The 17,699-nt window shown below is 44.3% G+C and overlaps 1 protein-coding gene across 7 annotated transcripts in view; it reads right to left on the reverse strand.

Moving 5' to 3' along the window:
- Positions 1 to 17,699, reverse strand: part of pcx (pecanex) — a 68,062-nt gene that overhangs the window by 28,998 nt on the left and 21,365 nt on the right. For all 7 annotated transcript variants that reach the window (XR_016285664.1, XM_089560802.1, XM_089560804.1 and 4 more), the window contains exons 12-21: positions 15,668 to 15,852; positions 12,770 to 12,875; positions 10,211 to 10,850; positions 8,821 to 8,975; positions 6,594 to 6,747; positions 5,192 to 5,224; positions 4,011 to 4,185; positions 3,075 to 3,185; positions 1,162 to 1,253; positions 109 to 215 (exon numbers count right to left, since the gene is read on the reverse strand). Coding sequence is in view for 6 of the 7 variants with exons in the window: in XM_089560802.1 (XP_089416928.1) it covers positions 109 to 215; positions 1,162 to 1,253; positions 3,075 to 3,185; positions 4,011 to 4,185; positions 5,192 to 5,224; positions 6,594 to 6,747; positions 8,821 to 8,975; positions 10,211 to 10,850; positions 12,770 to 12,875; positions 15,668 to 15,852 (1,758 nt within the window). In the remaining variant the exon portion in view is untranslated. The remainder of the gene's footprint in view (positions 1 to 108; positions 216 to 1,161; positions 1,254 to 3,074; positions 3,186 to 4,010; positions 4,186 to 5,191; positions 5,225 to 6,593; positions 6,748 to 8,820; positions 8,976 to 10,210; positions 10,851 to 12,769; positions 12,876 to 15,667; positions 15,853 to 17,699) is intronic.

Here is a 17,699-nt window from a genome sequence, read left to right on the forward strand (position 1 = left end):
AATCAGAATTCTGCATAGGTCCTGAGAAGTAAAAAGAAAACTTCAAATTTCATGAAAAGATAAAGTTCAAATCATATTCTCATAGTATCAAGCCTTCATTAAACTCACCAGAGGATGGTAGGATCGCTGGCGCTTCTACTTAGCAGGTAACATGATGTGACAAGGAAGCCACAGAACAGTGAGAACATTATGTGCTGCGATGGGTTGTGGCCCTCCTGAAAAACCGCGGCAAAGGACTGGCAGTCAATAAAAAAAAAAAAATATGGTAATGAAAGCTTTGTCATGTAACAATGAATCCATAAAGAAGCAGCAGTGCTATTCAAAAGCGATACGGCATTCTCCATAGTACGCCTGCACATGGAAAACATTCAACATAGAATTTAACAGTACACTTAACCTCTAGCAGCCAATAATTTCTGACACTGACTGTTTTCTCACTCTCTCTGTCTGGTTTAATCATCCAAGGAATTTTTTTTTTGTTTGCTGATGAACGGTAGCACTGGTTTTAAAGGCCTTAAGTACCATTTTCGAAAAAAAAAAAAAAAGTTCCATGGGAGGGTAACCGATCCAATATACAAGTCAGGCGAAAAGCAGCTATTTAAATTTTTACCACAATGCCTATATCATCCCTAGGACCTTTCTGTAATTCTATGCAAAATTGTGTTCCTGTGTTCTTCACAACTGTGAACCGACCGAATAGCTTAAAGACAAAAAAATTCAGGAGGGTTAAATGAAGACAGCAAAAAATAACTACCAATAATTTGATGCAAAGCCAATTTTTTTGTAAGAACTGTTGCAGCAGCCAAAAGAGGCAGCCCTAATCAGTGTGCTCTGATGTTGAAGAATAAAATAGTAAAGAGATAAGCGCTGTAGACTTTTTCTCTTTCACTATTACCACACTGTGATGTGTTTGACGTAGAAACTGCCCACAAAAGTTTCTTGCACTGCTAAGCCTAACAATCCCACAGGTTCAGACACCCTAGTTCCAAATTCCAATGCCAAATCACTTCCAAAAATATCAATTGTAATAGATAACTAACCACCAAGGAAACAAGTTAATAACAACAGCAGGTGCAAGCCTGTAAAATGCGAGGCTAGAAAACGAGCCTACAGTAGCGGTTCGGTTATGGAACTATAAATAACACAGAAAAGGCTAGTTACCTTCAAAGCCACGTAGGCCAGCCCAAAGAGGAACACCACGAACGCCAGGCTTCTCGAGATGCAGTAGACGGCAGACACCAAGCCAGTGGTCGCTGGTCACACACAGAAGAGATAAGGGATTATAAACGCAATGTTTCATGCACCTCCCCAACAGGTTATCCCCATCCCTAACAGGTTATCCTAACAGGTTATCCTAACAGGTTATCCCTAACAGGTTATCCCCATCAATGTGCAAAGACTGCCGCTGACCAGTGAGTGGACAGTGCCTTTATAAGCACACAATTTGTGCAGTTCAAACCAAGCTCGACAATCATTACAGTCACGTTAGAGCTTGGGCCGAAGCTCAGTGCAGCATGCGAGGTGATGACCTTCAACTAAACGTTCTGAAGGGCGACGAATTCTAATGTCTGACACCCGAAAGCCCCAATCATGCTTCAAGCAATGTCATGGCTTAAATGAGGTTAGGCTGGTGCTGTTATAAGTGCTTTAACAGAAATTTTTAATCACAAGTTAGAATGTTCGTACAGTGAAAAAAATCAAAGGTCCTCCACTAAGGAGGTGATGCAACTTTCCACAAAAATTATTTTATTTCTTGATGTACTTATACGAAATTTTCTGAACATATTAGAAATAATTTCATGAACACTCTCGCAAAATTTCACTGTTATATCCTAGAAAAATGTTTTCTTATGTACAGTCATGGTGTTCGTGACAAGAAATAGATGGGGCAACAATATGGTTTTTCTCGGAATCTTGTGAAAACGGTGCAGAGTTAAAAAAAATGCAGTAGAAGGCTCGTTCAGCATTCACTGCGTTCCTGTTGGCGTGCTACAAGTCAAGACATTGCTAGAATTTTTTTTCTTCAAAAGGCACAAATTTTGATTTTGAATTTTGGCGCTTCAGCGTGCCCTGTCATATCAAGAGTGAGGAGAAAATTTTGCGCAAGAAATTTAAAATTCACAAATTTGGAAAAAAAAAAACATCTTGACCAGCACATAGTCCTAGGAGTGCAACGAAACAAACGGACTCAAAACAGATAAAACAGTCACGATAAAAATCTGCTTCTCAAGGCGAGTACCCAGGCAGAAAGCTGCAATGGAGAAAAATTTCTGTTGTTCGAGCGTTTCCCCACAATGCAAAGCTGCCAAGGTTCACGAAACAATTTTTTAGAGTACTTCCCGGTCGATTCAACAATGAAACTTCGACACAGCGTAAAAGACGGGGCATAGAAGTGCATACAACAACTTTCAAGAAACTAATTTTTTTTTGCCATTTTCTGGGATTTCAAAGCCGCGTGCTCCCTCAAACATCTGTTAATATGAAATCATCTTCAGAAGCGATGCTCACTGGATTACTTGAACATCCAATTAGGAAGCAGTAAATGTTCTGTTGCCAAAAACTCTACTCTCCAAAATACGGCAACATTCAGAAAATGGAACAGCAAGCGAGGTCTGCTCAGCCCTGCATGTATACTAGAAGTTAAAGACGGTAGCAACAGAAAATGACATTACGCTGAAACTGCACCAAGGTGACTATCATGACATTACTCAAGTGACCAACCACATGTCCAACTTTGACTTTGACCTTGACTTGACCTTGTGATTGGGATGGGCCAACCTCAACCTTGGTCTGACCTCTAAGCCTATGGCTATCACGACGTCACTCAAGTGACCACCCATATATCCAACCTTGACTTTGACCTTGACTTGACCTTGAGATTGGTGTGGACCAACCTCAAACTTGATCTGACCTCTAAGCCTGCAGACCACCTTGGTGTAGAACCAGGCTATGCACCATGGCTCTACCATGGTTTGACCTCTAACTCAGCTGAAGGTCAAATGTGCACGGTCCGCAATTGAAGCCCGCGGTCCCATAGTGAAGCTTTCATTTCAAAATGGGACAATCCTACTCACCCGATCCACCAAACAGGTTCATGTCAATCTGTTCCAAGAGGTATGTCACAAATGTGTTGATCTGAGGCAGCAAGCCCAGGCTGAAGGTGACAGGGAAGGCCAGGATGAAGACTGTGCAGGCAAAAATGCATACGAAAGACAAAGACAGTCAACAAAAATGTTTGCCCCAAGCATAGCAGTGTATTAACAATGTGTATCTCTGTTTCCTTGGAGATTTCTACTTCAAAGGCGAGACCCATGAGCTGAGTTGAAGTAAAGTCATGAGCAATATTAGCAGGAACAAATTTTTTTGTATAAGATTGCGAACTTTCCAGTTATTTCTCCACTGATTTTGAGAACGGCTTTTTGGTATTGTAAGCTAAGAAAACTAGCTAAAAAAAACAGAAAGAATTGTGCTTGTCACATATTATTATGAAGTAATCAATAAATGAATGCTCGAACTTTGTTCCCTTTAGTTTTGGTCACAACTGTACACCCCCTCCAAACCCAAATAAGAAAACAATATGAAGTGACTGCCCACTGTCTTCATGTATCATTGTTATTGTAATGCAAAAGCTACAAAGCACCTGTGTAGCAAACTTTACAGATACATATAACTGAAAACGTGCGCACAGGAAAGACAAGACACAAAGAATGACTCGCAACTCGTTTTAATTTGAAGCAAACACCTCCTTACATGCTCGATCAATCATGACAGCATACATGCAGTGGTGCGCAACTCAAAACAAGCCTTGAAAAAACAAAAAGAGATATACACGGAAAGCTCACATAAATGAGGCCTCACTTTAAGAGAGATAATTTGCAGCTGTATAATAAAACTTTAATCAATAACTCCAATCACACAATTACATCAACACATGTTTACGACCACAACTTTCAAATTTCGCATTCCTCAGCGTACATCAACGTAAAAGGGTGATGCTTCCCCTCACTCACCAATGAGGAAGCTCCGCGCCCAGGTGACGGCGGCGTCAGTGATGAGACGCACCCCGTAGAGCGTGACATGCGGGTATTCGACTCGCGAGTCGATCAGGAACTGCACTAGCATCAGCATCGAGCAGCACAGGCAGAAGTACACGGGACGGCTGTACAAGACCACACGGTTGTAGCCCTGGGGGGAAAAAAAAGAGAAAAACAAATCGGGAGAGAAGCATGACCCACGTCCTCTCACCAGAGGATCACGTCAGTCCCATGCCCTTCCGGTGCTAGGAAATGAAAACTGCAAATTAGTTTCGAGAAAAGAAAAGGTTCAATAACTGTCTCACTCCTGATGAACACACCAATTATGGAACCAGGACTGAGGACCAAGTCCAGCACATAATATACAGCCCCCCTCCCCCACCCTAACATGCTGCTGCCATACACACCGTCTCTCTTTGAGGATCTAACGTTCACAGGCAGAGATCATCTGATATCGTACAAGCTGACACAAAATCTCATACAATACCCCTATTCTCGTAGGATCTCACAGTTTTTCCTCAAACAAAAATGCAAGACCTCGCAAAAATTCCACAGCCCATCACTGATCACAAGTGAATAAAAACAGTGTGCACTGCTCACCAAGGTGAAAACCAGATCGTTGACCATCTCTTTGAAGACCTGTGCTTAACCACCTAAGGGAGCAAATGCTGCTGACATAACGTTCAATGCATGCCACAGGATGAATAACTACTCTCAATGCTTCATAACGAGGAAATCTATGACCAGTGCACTTGGGTGGAGCACTTATACAACTTGTCACCTATCCCGGTAACAAACAAAAACAAACGCAGCCTTCCCACTTTCACAATATTTTACCCATTACGTGTAGCCACTCATTTTTTTTTTTTTTTCGTGTGAGTGTGAAATGTGCATTGAACAGCAGTTTCGCAATGTAAGACGGAAGAATGCTTCAACTGTAACGAACTTCGTGTACTAAATACATCGGGTGCAATATATTTAAGTATTACTACCTTTTTTCTTGTTTGTTGCAAAACTTTGGATTTTTTCAGTAGTATCATCGGTGGCTGTTTAATGTCCCTGCCTCCTATTCATTGCCTGTCAGTGTGTTGTGTACACCACCTTGAGAAGACCTCTCATTAAAGAAAACTGCAAAGGTTATGAGCATTCAAACTCACATGAGTTGGTGAGGCAGCATCTGGCTGTACACTCTGAAACAGAGAAGGAAAAAAAAAAGGCAGCACATTAAAAAAAACAAAGAGAAGAAGACATGCATAGCGAAACTAATGTGTCAATGGTCCTTCCAGAAACAAAGCACTGGCTCTGACAACAGCTTCAAAGCATTCGAAGCAGGACCTTGTGGAACTACCCGAGATGCATGCCAGCAAACACCCCTGCAGTGCTTTGATAAACATAAGCGGAGAGAGTGCATATCTCTGTATTTTTATTGCACTGCTAGTTTTGCTGGTTTTGGACAGTTTCTGCACTGTCAGTGACAAACTGCCATGTAAAAAAATCGGCCATGAGAACTGCCTATTCATTTTATGTGGGCTGAGTCTTAGGTAGTATCTGACCTACAGAAGGCCTGGTCAGCATTAACAATTAAAGCTGCCATTCCATGCCGAGCTTCGGTACGTACAACAAAGATAATTCATCAAAAAAAAGAAAAGAAAACTACTCGGCAGACATCACCAAAAGAACACTGACCTTAAACATCGGCTCTAATCACTGCATTCCAGACAAGTGCCTAACATGGTATTTTAACAGTACGGTAGAATTTCGATGATACATACATCATGGCGGATATTCAGCATGATATGAATTTGTAAACTCCCTGGCAAAGTACACTGTGACCAGCTGGCAGAATTTCGATGTTCCGAACATGGAGACTGCAACATTGCTCGCGAGCACTAAGCCCTGCCCTCACATTGCAAACATCATGATCACCCGTCATGCAGTACATACAGCATAATCACTAATAAGGGAGTAATTACTCATTGGCATCCATATAGCTATAGCTATACAGCTATAAGGAAAGCTATAAGCTATAAGGAAAGCTATAAGCTGTATAGCTTTCCTTTGTAGCCGTATGGCTGCGCTCGGGTGGATGCCAAAGAGTAATTACTCCCTTATTACAAATCTACTCCACCTTGGGGGATTCCCCTAAACATTATACCAGCATAATCACTAAGCAGTGCCATGCAGCCCACACATCACTATATATATGATACAACATTATATATTGTATCATCGTGTAGCGTATCGCATCATATCACATATGCATACTATATGTATATATATGTATATATATGTATATACATATATACATACATAAACACATATACATATATCTGATATGACACAATATGATGATATGATATCATGAGATATGTATGGATGATACATCACTGATGACATGCCATCAGTGATGTACCATTTGAATATCGAATGAAACTAACATTTGTTTCATATCATCGAGATTCTACTGTGCATCACAGTACATCAGCAGCCCCAGGTAAATAACAAGCATTAACATCGGTATATTTACTATTTGTTAAACAAATCGGACAGGGTACTCACCTTGAGCAGGCAGTACTGGCAGCTTGCCATGACAAAGCAGAACAGAAAGCTGTAGATGTCCTGGAAGAAACCCCGGGAGAGACACAGGGCCCCCAAGACAGCAACCAGGACGGCCAGCACCACGGACAGGATGTTCTCCATCGCCGTCAGGTTCCTAGGACAAGGCACAAGCAGAAACAATGGCTAGAAATAAGTTCCAGAACATCCGCAAGGCTTTGCTGGAGCAGCCCGACCAACAACATATGGCCTCTTTGTACAGTTAACCAATGTCTCCAACGCTTACCACCCCGTTCCTTCCATCACAACATGGTCCTGATTTCTATCCAGGGTGAGTCAGTTATATCACGTTTTCTTTACAACCTAACATAACTAGTCTTAACCTTTATCCAGTGCAGAAACCAAGACAACCATGCAGATTTTTTCACCCTTATCTGGCGCTAAGGAGAGATGCTAATACCCCTGTCAAGCGAGCAAGTTAAGTGCACTTAACACTTTGAGGGTAGAATTATTTTGAAGAAAACTTTCCCAGGTGTTCAAATTACTTTATTGCGGATCTTGAATATACAAAATGTATATAATCGAGAATAAATAGTAAAAAAAAATTAGGAACAGTACTTTGGTGACAGCATCACTCACAACTGGAAAATATTCAATAGAATAGAAGAGCAACGGTGATAAGCAAGCTAAGAGCAGCACTAATAAAGATAGAAATCAACTTTCGCTGCCTCTGCAAAACAGTGCCCACAAAGAGAAAACATGTTTCGCACGACTCCGTTGGGATCCTGCGGCGGAATTGAAACCGCGTAGGCGCGTTGCCACAGAAGGCGAGAATGCCTCGCGAGCAACGGTGGTAAGCAAGCTAAGAGCAGCGCCAATAAAGATAGAAATCAACTTCGGCAGCCCCTGCAAGATAGTGCTGACAAAAAGAAAATTCAAATTTCGCGCGACTCCGTTGCGATCACGCGGCGAAACCAAAACTACAACAGAGGTGTTGCCGCAGTCTGACATAAGCTAGACATAAGTTCTGCTCATCTCCGTAAGAAGGCAGCACAAAATTCAAACACTTCTTGTAAGTCCTAATAGGTGGCAGCACCCCCCAGTGAGCACGCATCGTTCTTTTGGCGCAAAATTTCAAACGCAAGATCGAAACCGTACCCGTACGGCAAAGACCTTGTGGGACAGAAAACCGCCGCCGTACATACGGCAAAAACCTTCAAAGGGTTAAAAGAAGAACACTTCAGCATTTCAGGCGACACGTTAGCCTATGCAGTGCCAAACGAATGAGAAAGCCGAGTGCACTCGTAGCACAAAAAAAAATGGCGACAGAAAATGAGCGGAATTTTTCGAAGTAGATAAAAACGAAACATATCTTCATTGACTGTTTGACATGGCTAAAGAAATAAAAACAAGCTTAAACAACTTCTGAGAATGAAGAATGCTACATTTTCATATTACTCAGGTACTGAAAGTAAAGACTGGCCAAGTCAAGTCCTTAGCCTACCCAGAATTCTGACTACAAGCAAATATAAAGGTGTGCAGTGACAGTGAAGCAGAAAGCAGTGAAAACAACGAGTTCGGGGTGATCGGAAGTGTCAGCGACACTGCACAGATGTTTCACTACACAACTGGCACGGTCACCACATGTTCACCCAACCAGCTGGCTCATAAACACAAATACAAACTGAATTAAAATGGCACCACCACAGTGCTGCATCATGCCTAGCGATGACAGTTGCACACATTACTATCTCTCGTTCCTCTGTTCTGTTTCTCTTCTAGCTCTGATTAATTCCTCAAAGCTGTTCAACAGCTAAAATAAGAATTTTGTCTTTTTGTTCATTAAACGTTAGATCTTGTGTCTTTGAAACAGCTGCCAGCAAGACTACGCACTCAACCAGCAAAATGCACTCCGTGAATAAACTTTAACCCCAGTGCACTCTTCTGTGAGTGACACTCCATATGCGGCATTTACATTCGGCAAAGTGCACTTATAGTGAGTGACACTCCTCTGTAAGTGCACTTAACTTGCCCACTTGACAGGGGTATAACCACCACACTGCCACCCCCCTCCCCCCAACTCCCAACCCAACATGAACTCCCAGGCACTCCCAGGCGAACATGAACCAAGCTGCACTTGAACCAAGCTCCACCTGAATTGAGAACATATAAAACACATTCTCCCAGCAGTTGCTTCTTGTTCTAACTTCCCCAACACTATCAAACTCACCTGTCCAGAACCGTGATGAGGGCGAGCCGGTCGAAGCCGACCTTGATGGACTTGCACGGGAGCAGCCGGAACCGGTAGTAGTGGCGCGGCTTGCTTCCCCGGAGAGTGCCGCTACCCACAAACCGCATGTGGCACGTCGAGTCCAGCTCCGTGTCCTGCAGGGATATGACACAGCACCACCTCAAGTACCACGTTCATTTCAAGTCTAAGTCAACTCACCCCATCCATTTTTTTTTAATAGACTGAAAAGTGGGGCAGGAGCTACCTGTATTCAAGTACATTTTTCCAACCCAAAAAAATGCACTTAGGAACAGTAAAGACCATGCGAAAAACAGATATTCCAACAAGAAGCTAGAAGTCTTGCAAATATATCATTTTGGATTGCAGAAGCAATAGGACACCGCACATGGGTGTACCATGTAGCACTGAAGGCTGTGCTTTACAAGTGCCTTTCAATCACAACCACAAAGGCTTCTACAACTGGTACTGTGTCTTGAAGGCATATGAAGGAGTGCCACTTGATCCTGAAGTGCTATCTTTCTGTAAGTGCACGCTTCTTCATGGAGATGACACAGACTGAAATTCCACACATAGTGATGATGGACATTCACCTTGGACAGCTAAAAATATCTTTCTACCGCTGAAACGATTTTTCTCTGAGCGCGCAGGTGTAAGGGGGCATGAAAGTAAGGTAGGCATAACGCACGGTCACAGTCAAGCAGCAAGCCCGGTCCTGGCTTGTGACCACTTGTAACTTGTGGCTGCGCTTGTGGTGGATATTAATAATAATAATAATAATAATAATACTTTATTGCGCCAAATATTAAAAAAAATGTACAGAAATCCGGCCTGCCAAAGCCTCATAGGGCTTGAGTGGCAGAGCCCGACAGGCAGCGGAACTGCGCAGATATACACATAGGCAAAAAAAACAATTCAAAATAACGGACATCAAATTAGTATGATGGTGAGAACAAAATAGACACAAGACTCATGTTACATGAAGGAAAAAAAAATCCTCATCAGATTCTTCATGGAGATGACACAGACTGAAATTCCACACATAGTGATGATGGACATTCACCTTGGACAGCTTTGTGGATGTGCTGATTACATCGACAACATGGTTTCACCGAATGTGCCCTTTATGAAAGTCGCAGTAAGACGTTTGATTTGATCAATGTTTCAAGATTATGCGAGTTCGAGTCGAATGAGGTTTCATTGTAGTTTGAAATCATTATGACTGGATTTAGTTCCCTTGAGGACTTCACTTGGGTGATGATGGGGAGGATTGGGGCATGCTGAAGCCCATTCAGAGTGTACACTTGGTGTTAATCCCGCAAACTACTTGCCGGGCAGCAAATGAACCGCCACCGAAAGCGAGTCACCTCACCTGGGACGACGCAGTCTGCGACAGGGTCGCGGCCCCGCCGACGCCACTGCTGGCCGCTGCCATGGCCATGCGGCTGAGTAGGGACTCCGCCAGGAGCACAGGCCCGGCTCCTCTGGAGGTGTCGAACCGCGAAGCCCCGCCCCCTTCAATGGCTCCGCCCATCAGCTCATACCGGTTCTCTAGCACTGTGGCACCCCGCCTCAGGCTGAGCCCCGCCCCCGCTCCGGACGGCAAGGAGAGGTCGAGAGTGGACGGAGCCGCCGCCTCCTGTCCGTGCTGACCGCTGCTGTGGTGGCTGCGCCGGTGATGGTGGTGGTGATGTCGAGGTTGATGAGCGTACTGGTGCGCAGCGGAGGAAGAAGAGGAAGGGAGCTGCTGCAGCTGTTGTTGGTGCTGTTGTTGCTGGTGGTGAGGGTGGTGGGACCGGTGGTGGTGTGGCTGCTGGTGGGAGGATGGGCGGAGCTTCGTCGCCATGGCGACGGAGGAAGCCGAGGCCTCTGATGTGACGCATGGGGTCATGCCGGGGGCGGGGCTGAAGCCCAGCGTGATTGGGCAGGTGCTGTGGGCGGGGGCGGGGCTGCCGCTGTCCAGCATTGTTGCGGAACTGGACGAACTGGAGCTGCTGTGTGACGATGTCTCCCTGCATGATAACCAAGCAGTCATCTCATAAGACACTTTTAGTTGGGCGTACGCAGTAAGCTTGCGCATGCATCGCTTACTGCGTTGCGTACGCTGTATATAGTGTAAGCACGACACTTTTAGCTGGCTGTGCCATAGCGTCCCTCAGGGGCACGCATAAGGGGTAGCCCCATCTAGTGACAAGACGCCAAAGCACATCAATGCTGTGTTGAAGAAATTTTCATCCGTAATTACTGATAACTAGGGGGGGTGCACTGCGAGCCTTTTCCGTTCCAAGAATAAAAACTATGCAAATAGAGCAAAATGTAACAAATGACTAAAAGCTAGACAACTGCTTCGCCAGGTGTCGTTCTTGCGAGGTAAACACGGGGCATTTAGTTAGGCCTAAGAGCTTGAAAATTGTCAAATGATCTGAAAAACCGGGGCTAGTAATCACTTATACCTCTACGCTTGGGCGAAAGTGTGCGAAATAAAAGTCAACCGCACGCACGCAACGACACGATACGTGCTTCCGTACGCAAGCGGCCTAGTGGTACAGAACATTCTGTGCATGCGCATTCGCAACCCGCAACGCTCCTGCGTACGTAAGCCCATTCCGTATGGCCAACTAAAAGTGTCTATTATTATTATTATAGCATTATAATCATGACTGAGTAGCAAAGCTATCCTGTTACCCTAAATGCTTTCCCAAGCTGAATAAAAGCTGGCACTCAAACTATGGTAGCATTACTTATTAGCATTACGTACATTATCCAGCAGTTGCAATGCAAGGACTGCACAAAACATTTCCTCATTGCCTATTAAGTGAAATATAGTTTTAAAGAGACCAAATTGACTTCTTGAGCACAGAAAGCATGCTGGTCCATCCAGAGCAAGAAAAAGGTCAATCACAAGTAACTGTAAAATATACCCAAGTATAACAGCACCACTAAGCTGAGTGCTCAGGAAGAAATTATACAGTCGATCCCGGATATATCGAACTCGAAGGGGATCGCGAAAAAGTTCGATATATCAATAATTCGAAATATAAAATATGTCTATTAGATGCTTATTTTAAAATTGCGCAAATCTCGGACAATTTCCCGTGATCGTAGCAAGTGGGAACTTACCGATTTACTCCTCTTAAGTCCACAAAAACGAAAGCACAACTCCACAATCAGCGCGCTTTATTTCGCAAGAAAAAAGTCAGTGAGCTTTGCTTGCCTCTTCCTCTGCACCATGCAGTTCATTAAGCTGTCCTCAAGCTTGTTGATAGTATCCAAATGAGAAAGTCCAGTGCCCTCCATTGCGCCACAACAGCGACGAATGACGCTGAATGCGGATGCAAGTTCAGCCGCAGTGCATGGCGGCTGGGCCTCTTCGCACAATCTTCGTCACTGCTCGGGTCCGCTTCCTCGGTATCTATGATGTCAGTCACGATGTGAGCATCAGAAATTAGGCGTCTGCGGGCCTGCGGCCAGCACGGTTTCCCTCTTCCCAGCTCCTTATGGCCATTCCCATTTCCTTTCACACCCCCCACAAAGTTCCCATCACGTGACTAAGAGCGCAGCTGTCCAAGGCCAGCGCCGCGTGAACTCTCATTAGGAGAAGCCCATTTGCAGGAGCGCGCGCTAGTGGAAGAAGCCCACTTCCAGGGTGGCGCATACTGGGAGAAGCGCACTTGCGGGGGCTCGGCATGGCACGGAGTTCGATATATCAAATATAGGGTGCACAGGAGTTCGATAAACGTAAACAAATTGCTATACTTTTGCATGAGATTCCCAAGGGGATTCTACATCTGTTCGATATAGGCAATAATTCAATATATCCGGGTTCTATATATCCGGGATCGACTGTATTCGAAATGAACGGGATTCAACATTGTCAACCACTACACTGAAAGCACCAGCACGGAAGAGTCTCAGTGGCTCGGAGACTCACCACTTGCTGTCGAACATCATCTGAAAGATTTTGGTGTCGGGCGACATCTCGAGGCCCCGCGAAACACCCGTGCTGTTTTCATCAAAGGTGTACGTCTGCCAGTTCCCTGAAACATGAGAGAAGTATGCAAAGCTATGGAAGGTTGTACCCAAGAACAAACCTTTTTTTCACTTTTTCATGTAAGTACACACCACACAAATGCAGATAAGGTACCCCGTGCACAGTAGGAATGCAGAAGCTTTAACAGCACACAAGCAATGACTACACAAAGACCAGAAAGACAGGCCTGTGAAGAAAAATTAGAGGTGTGTTGTTATACCCCTGTCACACTAGCAAATTTAATGTCATTCGAATCGAATGACATTGGCTCCTAATGTCATTAATCGACTACTACACGGGAACATGTAATGTCATTAGGTTCGAATGACATTCGCCATCGAATGAGTTATGGGAACTCATTCGCATTCGATCTCGAACCGAATGCGTACTCTGGACACCAGATACGCAGCAGGAACAAGCGAAGCGAAAAAATAATGTGGACACTGCCAAACCTAGAAAGTGCATTTATTTAGTTCTGCTGAAAAAAAGTTAATGTTGGTGTGAATCTGTTCACACTAGAGGCTGTCGTGGATAGCTGTTACTCTTAGTCTCAGCAGCCTACAGCAGCGGCCGAGCGCGAAGTAGCGTCTTTCCCGCGACCGTCGGTCATTTTGGGATGCGTGATTCTTGCTGGTTGGCATGCCATGTTCGTTAAGCTCGAAAATTGCTTAAAGACGTAACTGAGCAGTTCACCTTTTGGAAGTCATTTCCAAGCTCCGCACGTATCCGTGCGCCACCATGTCAGCCATTTTGTTTGTTTACATTTATCGGATTTGTGGTTGACTTTGTACTTGGCTTCGCTTTTGATGGCTAAAGTGGTGCAGAGTGGCCGCAAATAATATTTTAAGCTTATAATACGGCGCACAAATGTTCTCACCCGCTTTTGAAACACTGCACAACAATTTCAAACATCTTTTATGCGCGCTGATGTCGTTCAGTTGGACTAATTTTTTTTTCACCGATAGTCGACACCATCATTTTCGAATGACATTATTTTTTTCCGTGTTGCACCAAAAGAGACCAAATGACATTCGATGTATCGAATGCCATTAGGTTCGAATGACATTAAATTTGCTAGTGTGACAGGGGTATTACATGGTCACATGAGAGCAGCATTGGCTGAAAAAAATAAAATAAATAAATAAATGACTGAAATCACTGTGAGGAAAAGACTTCAGCACGGTATATAACATGAAGAGCCAATAGCTGCTGATTCCTTTCAGCGATCGGGCTGACACCATAAAAAAAAAAGGTGCTCTCAAGAATTCAAACAATCAGCCAAGAAACAGAGTCCCTAATGAATCATGGATGGCGCACAAACAGGGGTACTCACAGGTCACCAAACAGCCTTCGTCCCTCAGCGGACTTCAAACTTTTTATTTTTTCATTTATTCGTGTTTTTCCTTTTTATTTTAAAATTGCGAAAATTTTTTTGCTGGAACTAGCACTTCGTTTTGTACACAAACCTGCATTTCCTGTACTATCCGCTCCTGTGTGGACTCGAAAAGCGTCTCCAGTGTGTTTAAAAAGATGTCTAGGACAAATTTAAGCCGGCCTGTATCAGCAAAATAGGTTGTCCCAATGACACAGACATCACTGCCACTGAATATGGAGCTTTCAAAACTAAGAAAGGGCCAAAAAATAAAAAGCGCAGTCGTCATTGCCACCTCTGGCAGTTTTTGCACGCAAACTTTAATGTGTGAAGATAGCTTTTTCGCACGCACATTAACAAAGCTATGCCTTCATCAATATAAACTTCCATACAGAGACGACAAAGTCCTGTTTAGCCCTTTGAAGCTTTTTGCCGTATATGTACGGCGGCGGTTTTCTGTCCCGCAAGGTCTTTGCCGTACAGGTACGGTTTCGATCTTCCGTTTGAAATCTTGCGCCAAAAGAACAATGCGTGCTCACTGGGGGGTGCTGCCACCTCTTAGGACTTACAGGAAGTGTTTGAATTTTGTGCTGCCTTCTTACGGAGATAAGCAGAACTTATGTCTAGCTTTAGCGCGGCGGCACAGACTACGGTAACACCCCTTTTGTAGTTTTGGTTTCGCCGCGTGATCGCAACGGAGTCACGCGAAATTTGAGTTTTCTTTTTGTGGGCACTGTTTTGCTGCAGAGGCGGCGAAAGTTGATTTCTATCTTATTGGTGCTGCTCTTAGCTTGCTTATCACTGTTGCTATTCTATTCTATTGAACATTTTCCAGTTTTGAGTGATGCTGTCACCAAAGTACTGTTCCTAATTTTTTTTTTACTATTTATTCTCGATTATATACATTTTGTAGATTCAAGATCCGCAATAAAGTAATTTGACCACCTGGGAAAGTTTTCTTCAAAATAATTCGACCCTCAAAGGGTTAGTCCCAAGATCATGAGCTTCAAATGAGTGTTGGGAAGATTTTCAAACTCAATTTTGTTGAAAACAAATGTGTCTTGTGGTGTTGGACAAAACATCAATATCGCCAAGGAGAACTGACTTTTTACCTAAAATAACTATTGACCGGATTCGTCCCCAGTATCCCCTTAAATAAATTAGCAAAAAAAAATAAATAGCGTGTGTAGCAGAGCTGAGTCACTCTGACGTCACGCTGATAGTGACCTAGCATCGTGACCTATTATGTCACCCTCCTGTCTCTTCATAAACCCGTTTCCTATCGGCCATAAACACTGTTCTTGACTGACTGCCAGCCTGCTCGCAGCGTGCCAGATGATGGCACTGATAATAATGATAAGGATGATGCAGCTGCCAGTACATCATACCCCGGTCTCACAAATGGCCGACAAAGAGCCTTCACTCACCGTGCTCATCCTGGAAGCAGTGTACAGCGCCGGGCGAGGTGTCGTCGTGTGATATGGCCAGGTGTGTGCCGGGCGTCGACAGGATGCTCGCCAGGAGGTAGGCGGGTGGACCCCGGTCCGTGCAGCTACGCCGGCCCGACGGAGTCCAGCCGGCGACCGCCACTGCCGACTCTTCGTCCTTCTCTCTACGCGACACATTCGAGCAGCATCGCCAGTCAGTCGATGGCCAATCTTTCGGACTCGGTGGGGCACGAAAAAGCGGTCCCAATAATCTTAGTCCGAAAAATACTAAAACTTAACAGAAAAACTCGCTTTGCTGAGAAAAACCCACGGCTTGAAAAACTGCGAATCTGTCATGTTCCGCTTGTCACAGTCATACTGCCGTCACGTTCACACACTACGCTTGTCCACACACACCTCTTGCCACCGACACCAAAATGTACAAAGCAGCCACAAGTCATGCCTTGAATCATGCCTTGAATCATGCTATGAACTAATTCACTGTTGGCCACTGCAATGCATGCCCCTAGCCACCCAATGCATGAGGTGAGGACAGGGTCTGTTTCTTGTGGAAAACAATGGTCATGAAGACCCAAGGCTGGGAACTCATGTGAAGTGTTCAGCAGAAGCCAATACCTAAAAACTTTTGTTTTAACCCTTTCACGTGCTATTTTTGTTTCCATCGAAACACTATTATTTTCCCCGTATATAGTATATTCAGGACTTGAGAAAGACAACTTGTTAGTTTTGGAGTGTGCAGTACAAGCAGTTAATTATTTGCAGGGGCGTGCAAAAACGATTCCCAAGCTCTGGCCAGTGTGCTGCTTTCCATGGACTGCCCTTTTTGTTGAGTTCATCGACCAGGATCACTCCCGCACCTTTGCGTCAGTTCCGAATGTTCCGGAAAATTACGGTCACGTTGCATTTCAGAAAGTACAGTTCAACAGAATCTGGATGGTATACGAACCTCACTTGGTCACAAAGAATATTAAGGTGAAAGCCTTTAATGTCTCATCGTTGTAAGCAGCAGTTGTCGACAGAAATGTCATGCTTTTCAGTTTGTCCAAACGGTCGTGACGTCACAGTGCGCGAATTTCAAACGGGGCCAATTGTATTTTGGCTAGTAATAAGGCAACCAATTGAAGGGATCGTATAGTGATGGTCCAAGTAAGTGGGACTGAGCTTAGTTAATAGCTTAATTACTCAGTTAGCCCAATTAACTTTTCCAGTCAGGCCATATAAATAAATAAAACCGAGTAAGAAATTGGTCGAGCTCCAGAATCAAACCCCAGTCTTCAGAGTGTGAGACGAGCACGCAACCACTCCGCCATGCCAGCTCGATGGTTTGGAATGAACAAAGGCGCGTCTAGTGAATGGAGAGGTTTGGGTGTCCATCCACACATCAGTGACCCCACACTTTAGGTCAAAAAAGTGCCCCCCTGAATCTTGATGGGTGTCCACCGAGATATGTGAGACAGTTATGTGAGACAGTTACTGCATAATTTCCTTTCCTCAAATACAATTTTCACTTTCTTCCTTAGGGGCCATCTTTGTCTTTCTTCTTACACTCCCACTTCCTCCCTTCCTCTATGGTGCCGTTCAGGTGTCCACCGAGATGACAGAAAATTACTGCACCATTTCCTTTCCTCAAAAAACGTTCAAAGGGCAAGGCATTGCAGGAACGGGTGGTGGTGTTCCATGGACTCCCTGGCAGTGCCCTACAACACGCTGTCGCACTCCACTCCTAAAGGCAAAGCTTAAGCGTAATTAATTAGCAGTTAATTAGTATTCGGGCACACATCAGTAATTAACCATTAATTAGTGATTTGTCATCACTTATTAATTAGTACTCAATTACATGTGACGCCACCAGTTCCACATAGGCAGTCAAAGTGGTGCGGAAAACGCTTCCGCCTCTACGCACTTTAGACAGTCAAAGTGCCCCCTGAATTTTTCGTGTCAAGCAATATTTGCATAATTCGAAACAAAATCCTCATGCAGACACGTGGGAAATACAATGCCGCAAATCTGT

This window comes from Amblyomma mixtum, chromosome 9 (assembly GCF_055824585.1).
Source record: "Amblyomma mixtum isolate Tamu chromosome 9, ASM5582458v1, whole genome shotgun sequence".
In the NCBI taxonomy this organism is placed as follows: domain Eukaryota; kingdom Metazoa; phylum Arthropoda; class Arachnida; order Ixodida; family Ixodidae; genus Amblyomma; species Amblyomma mixtum.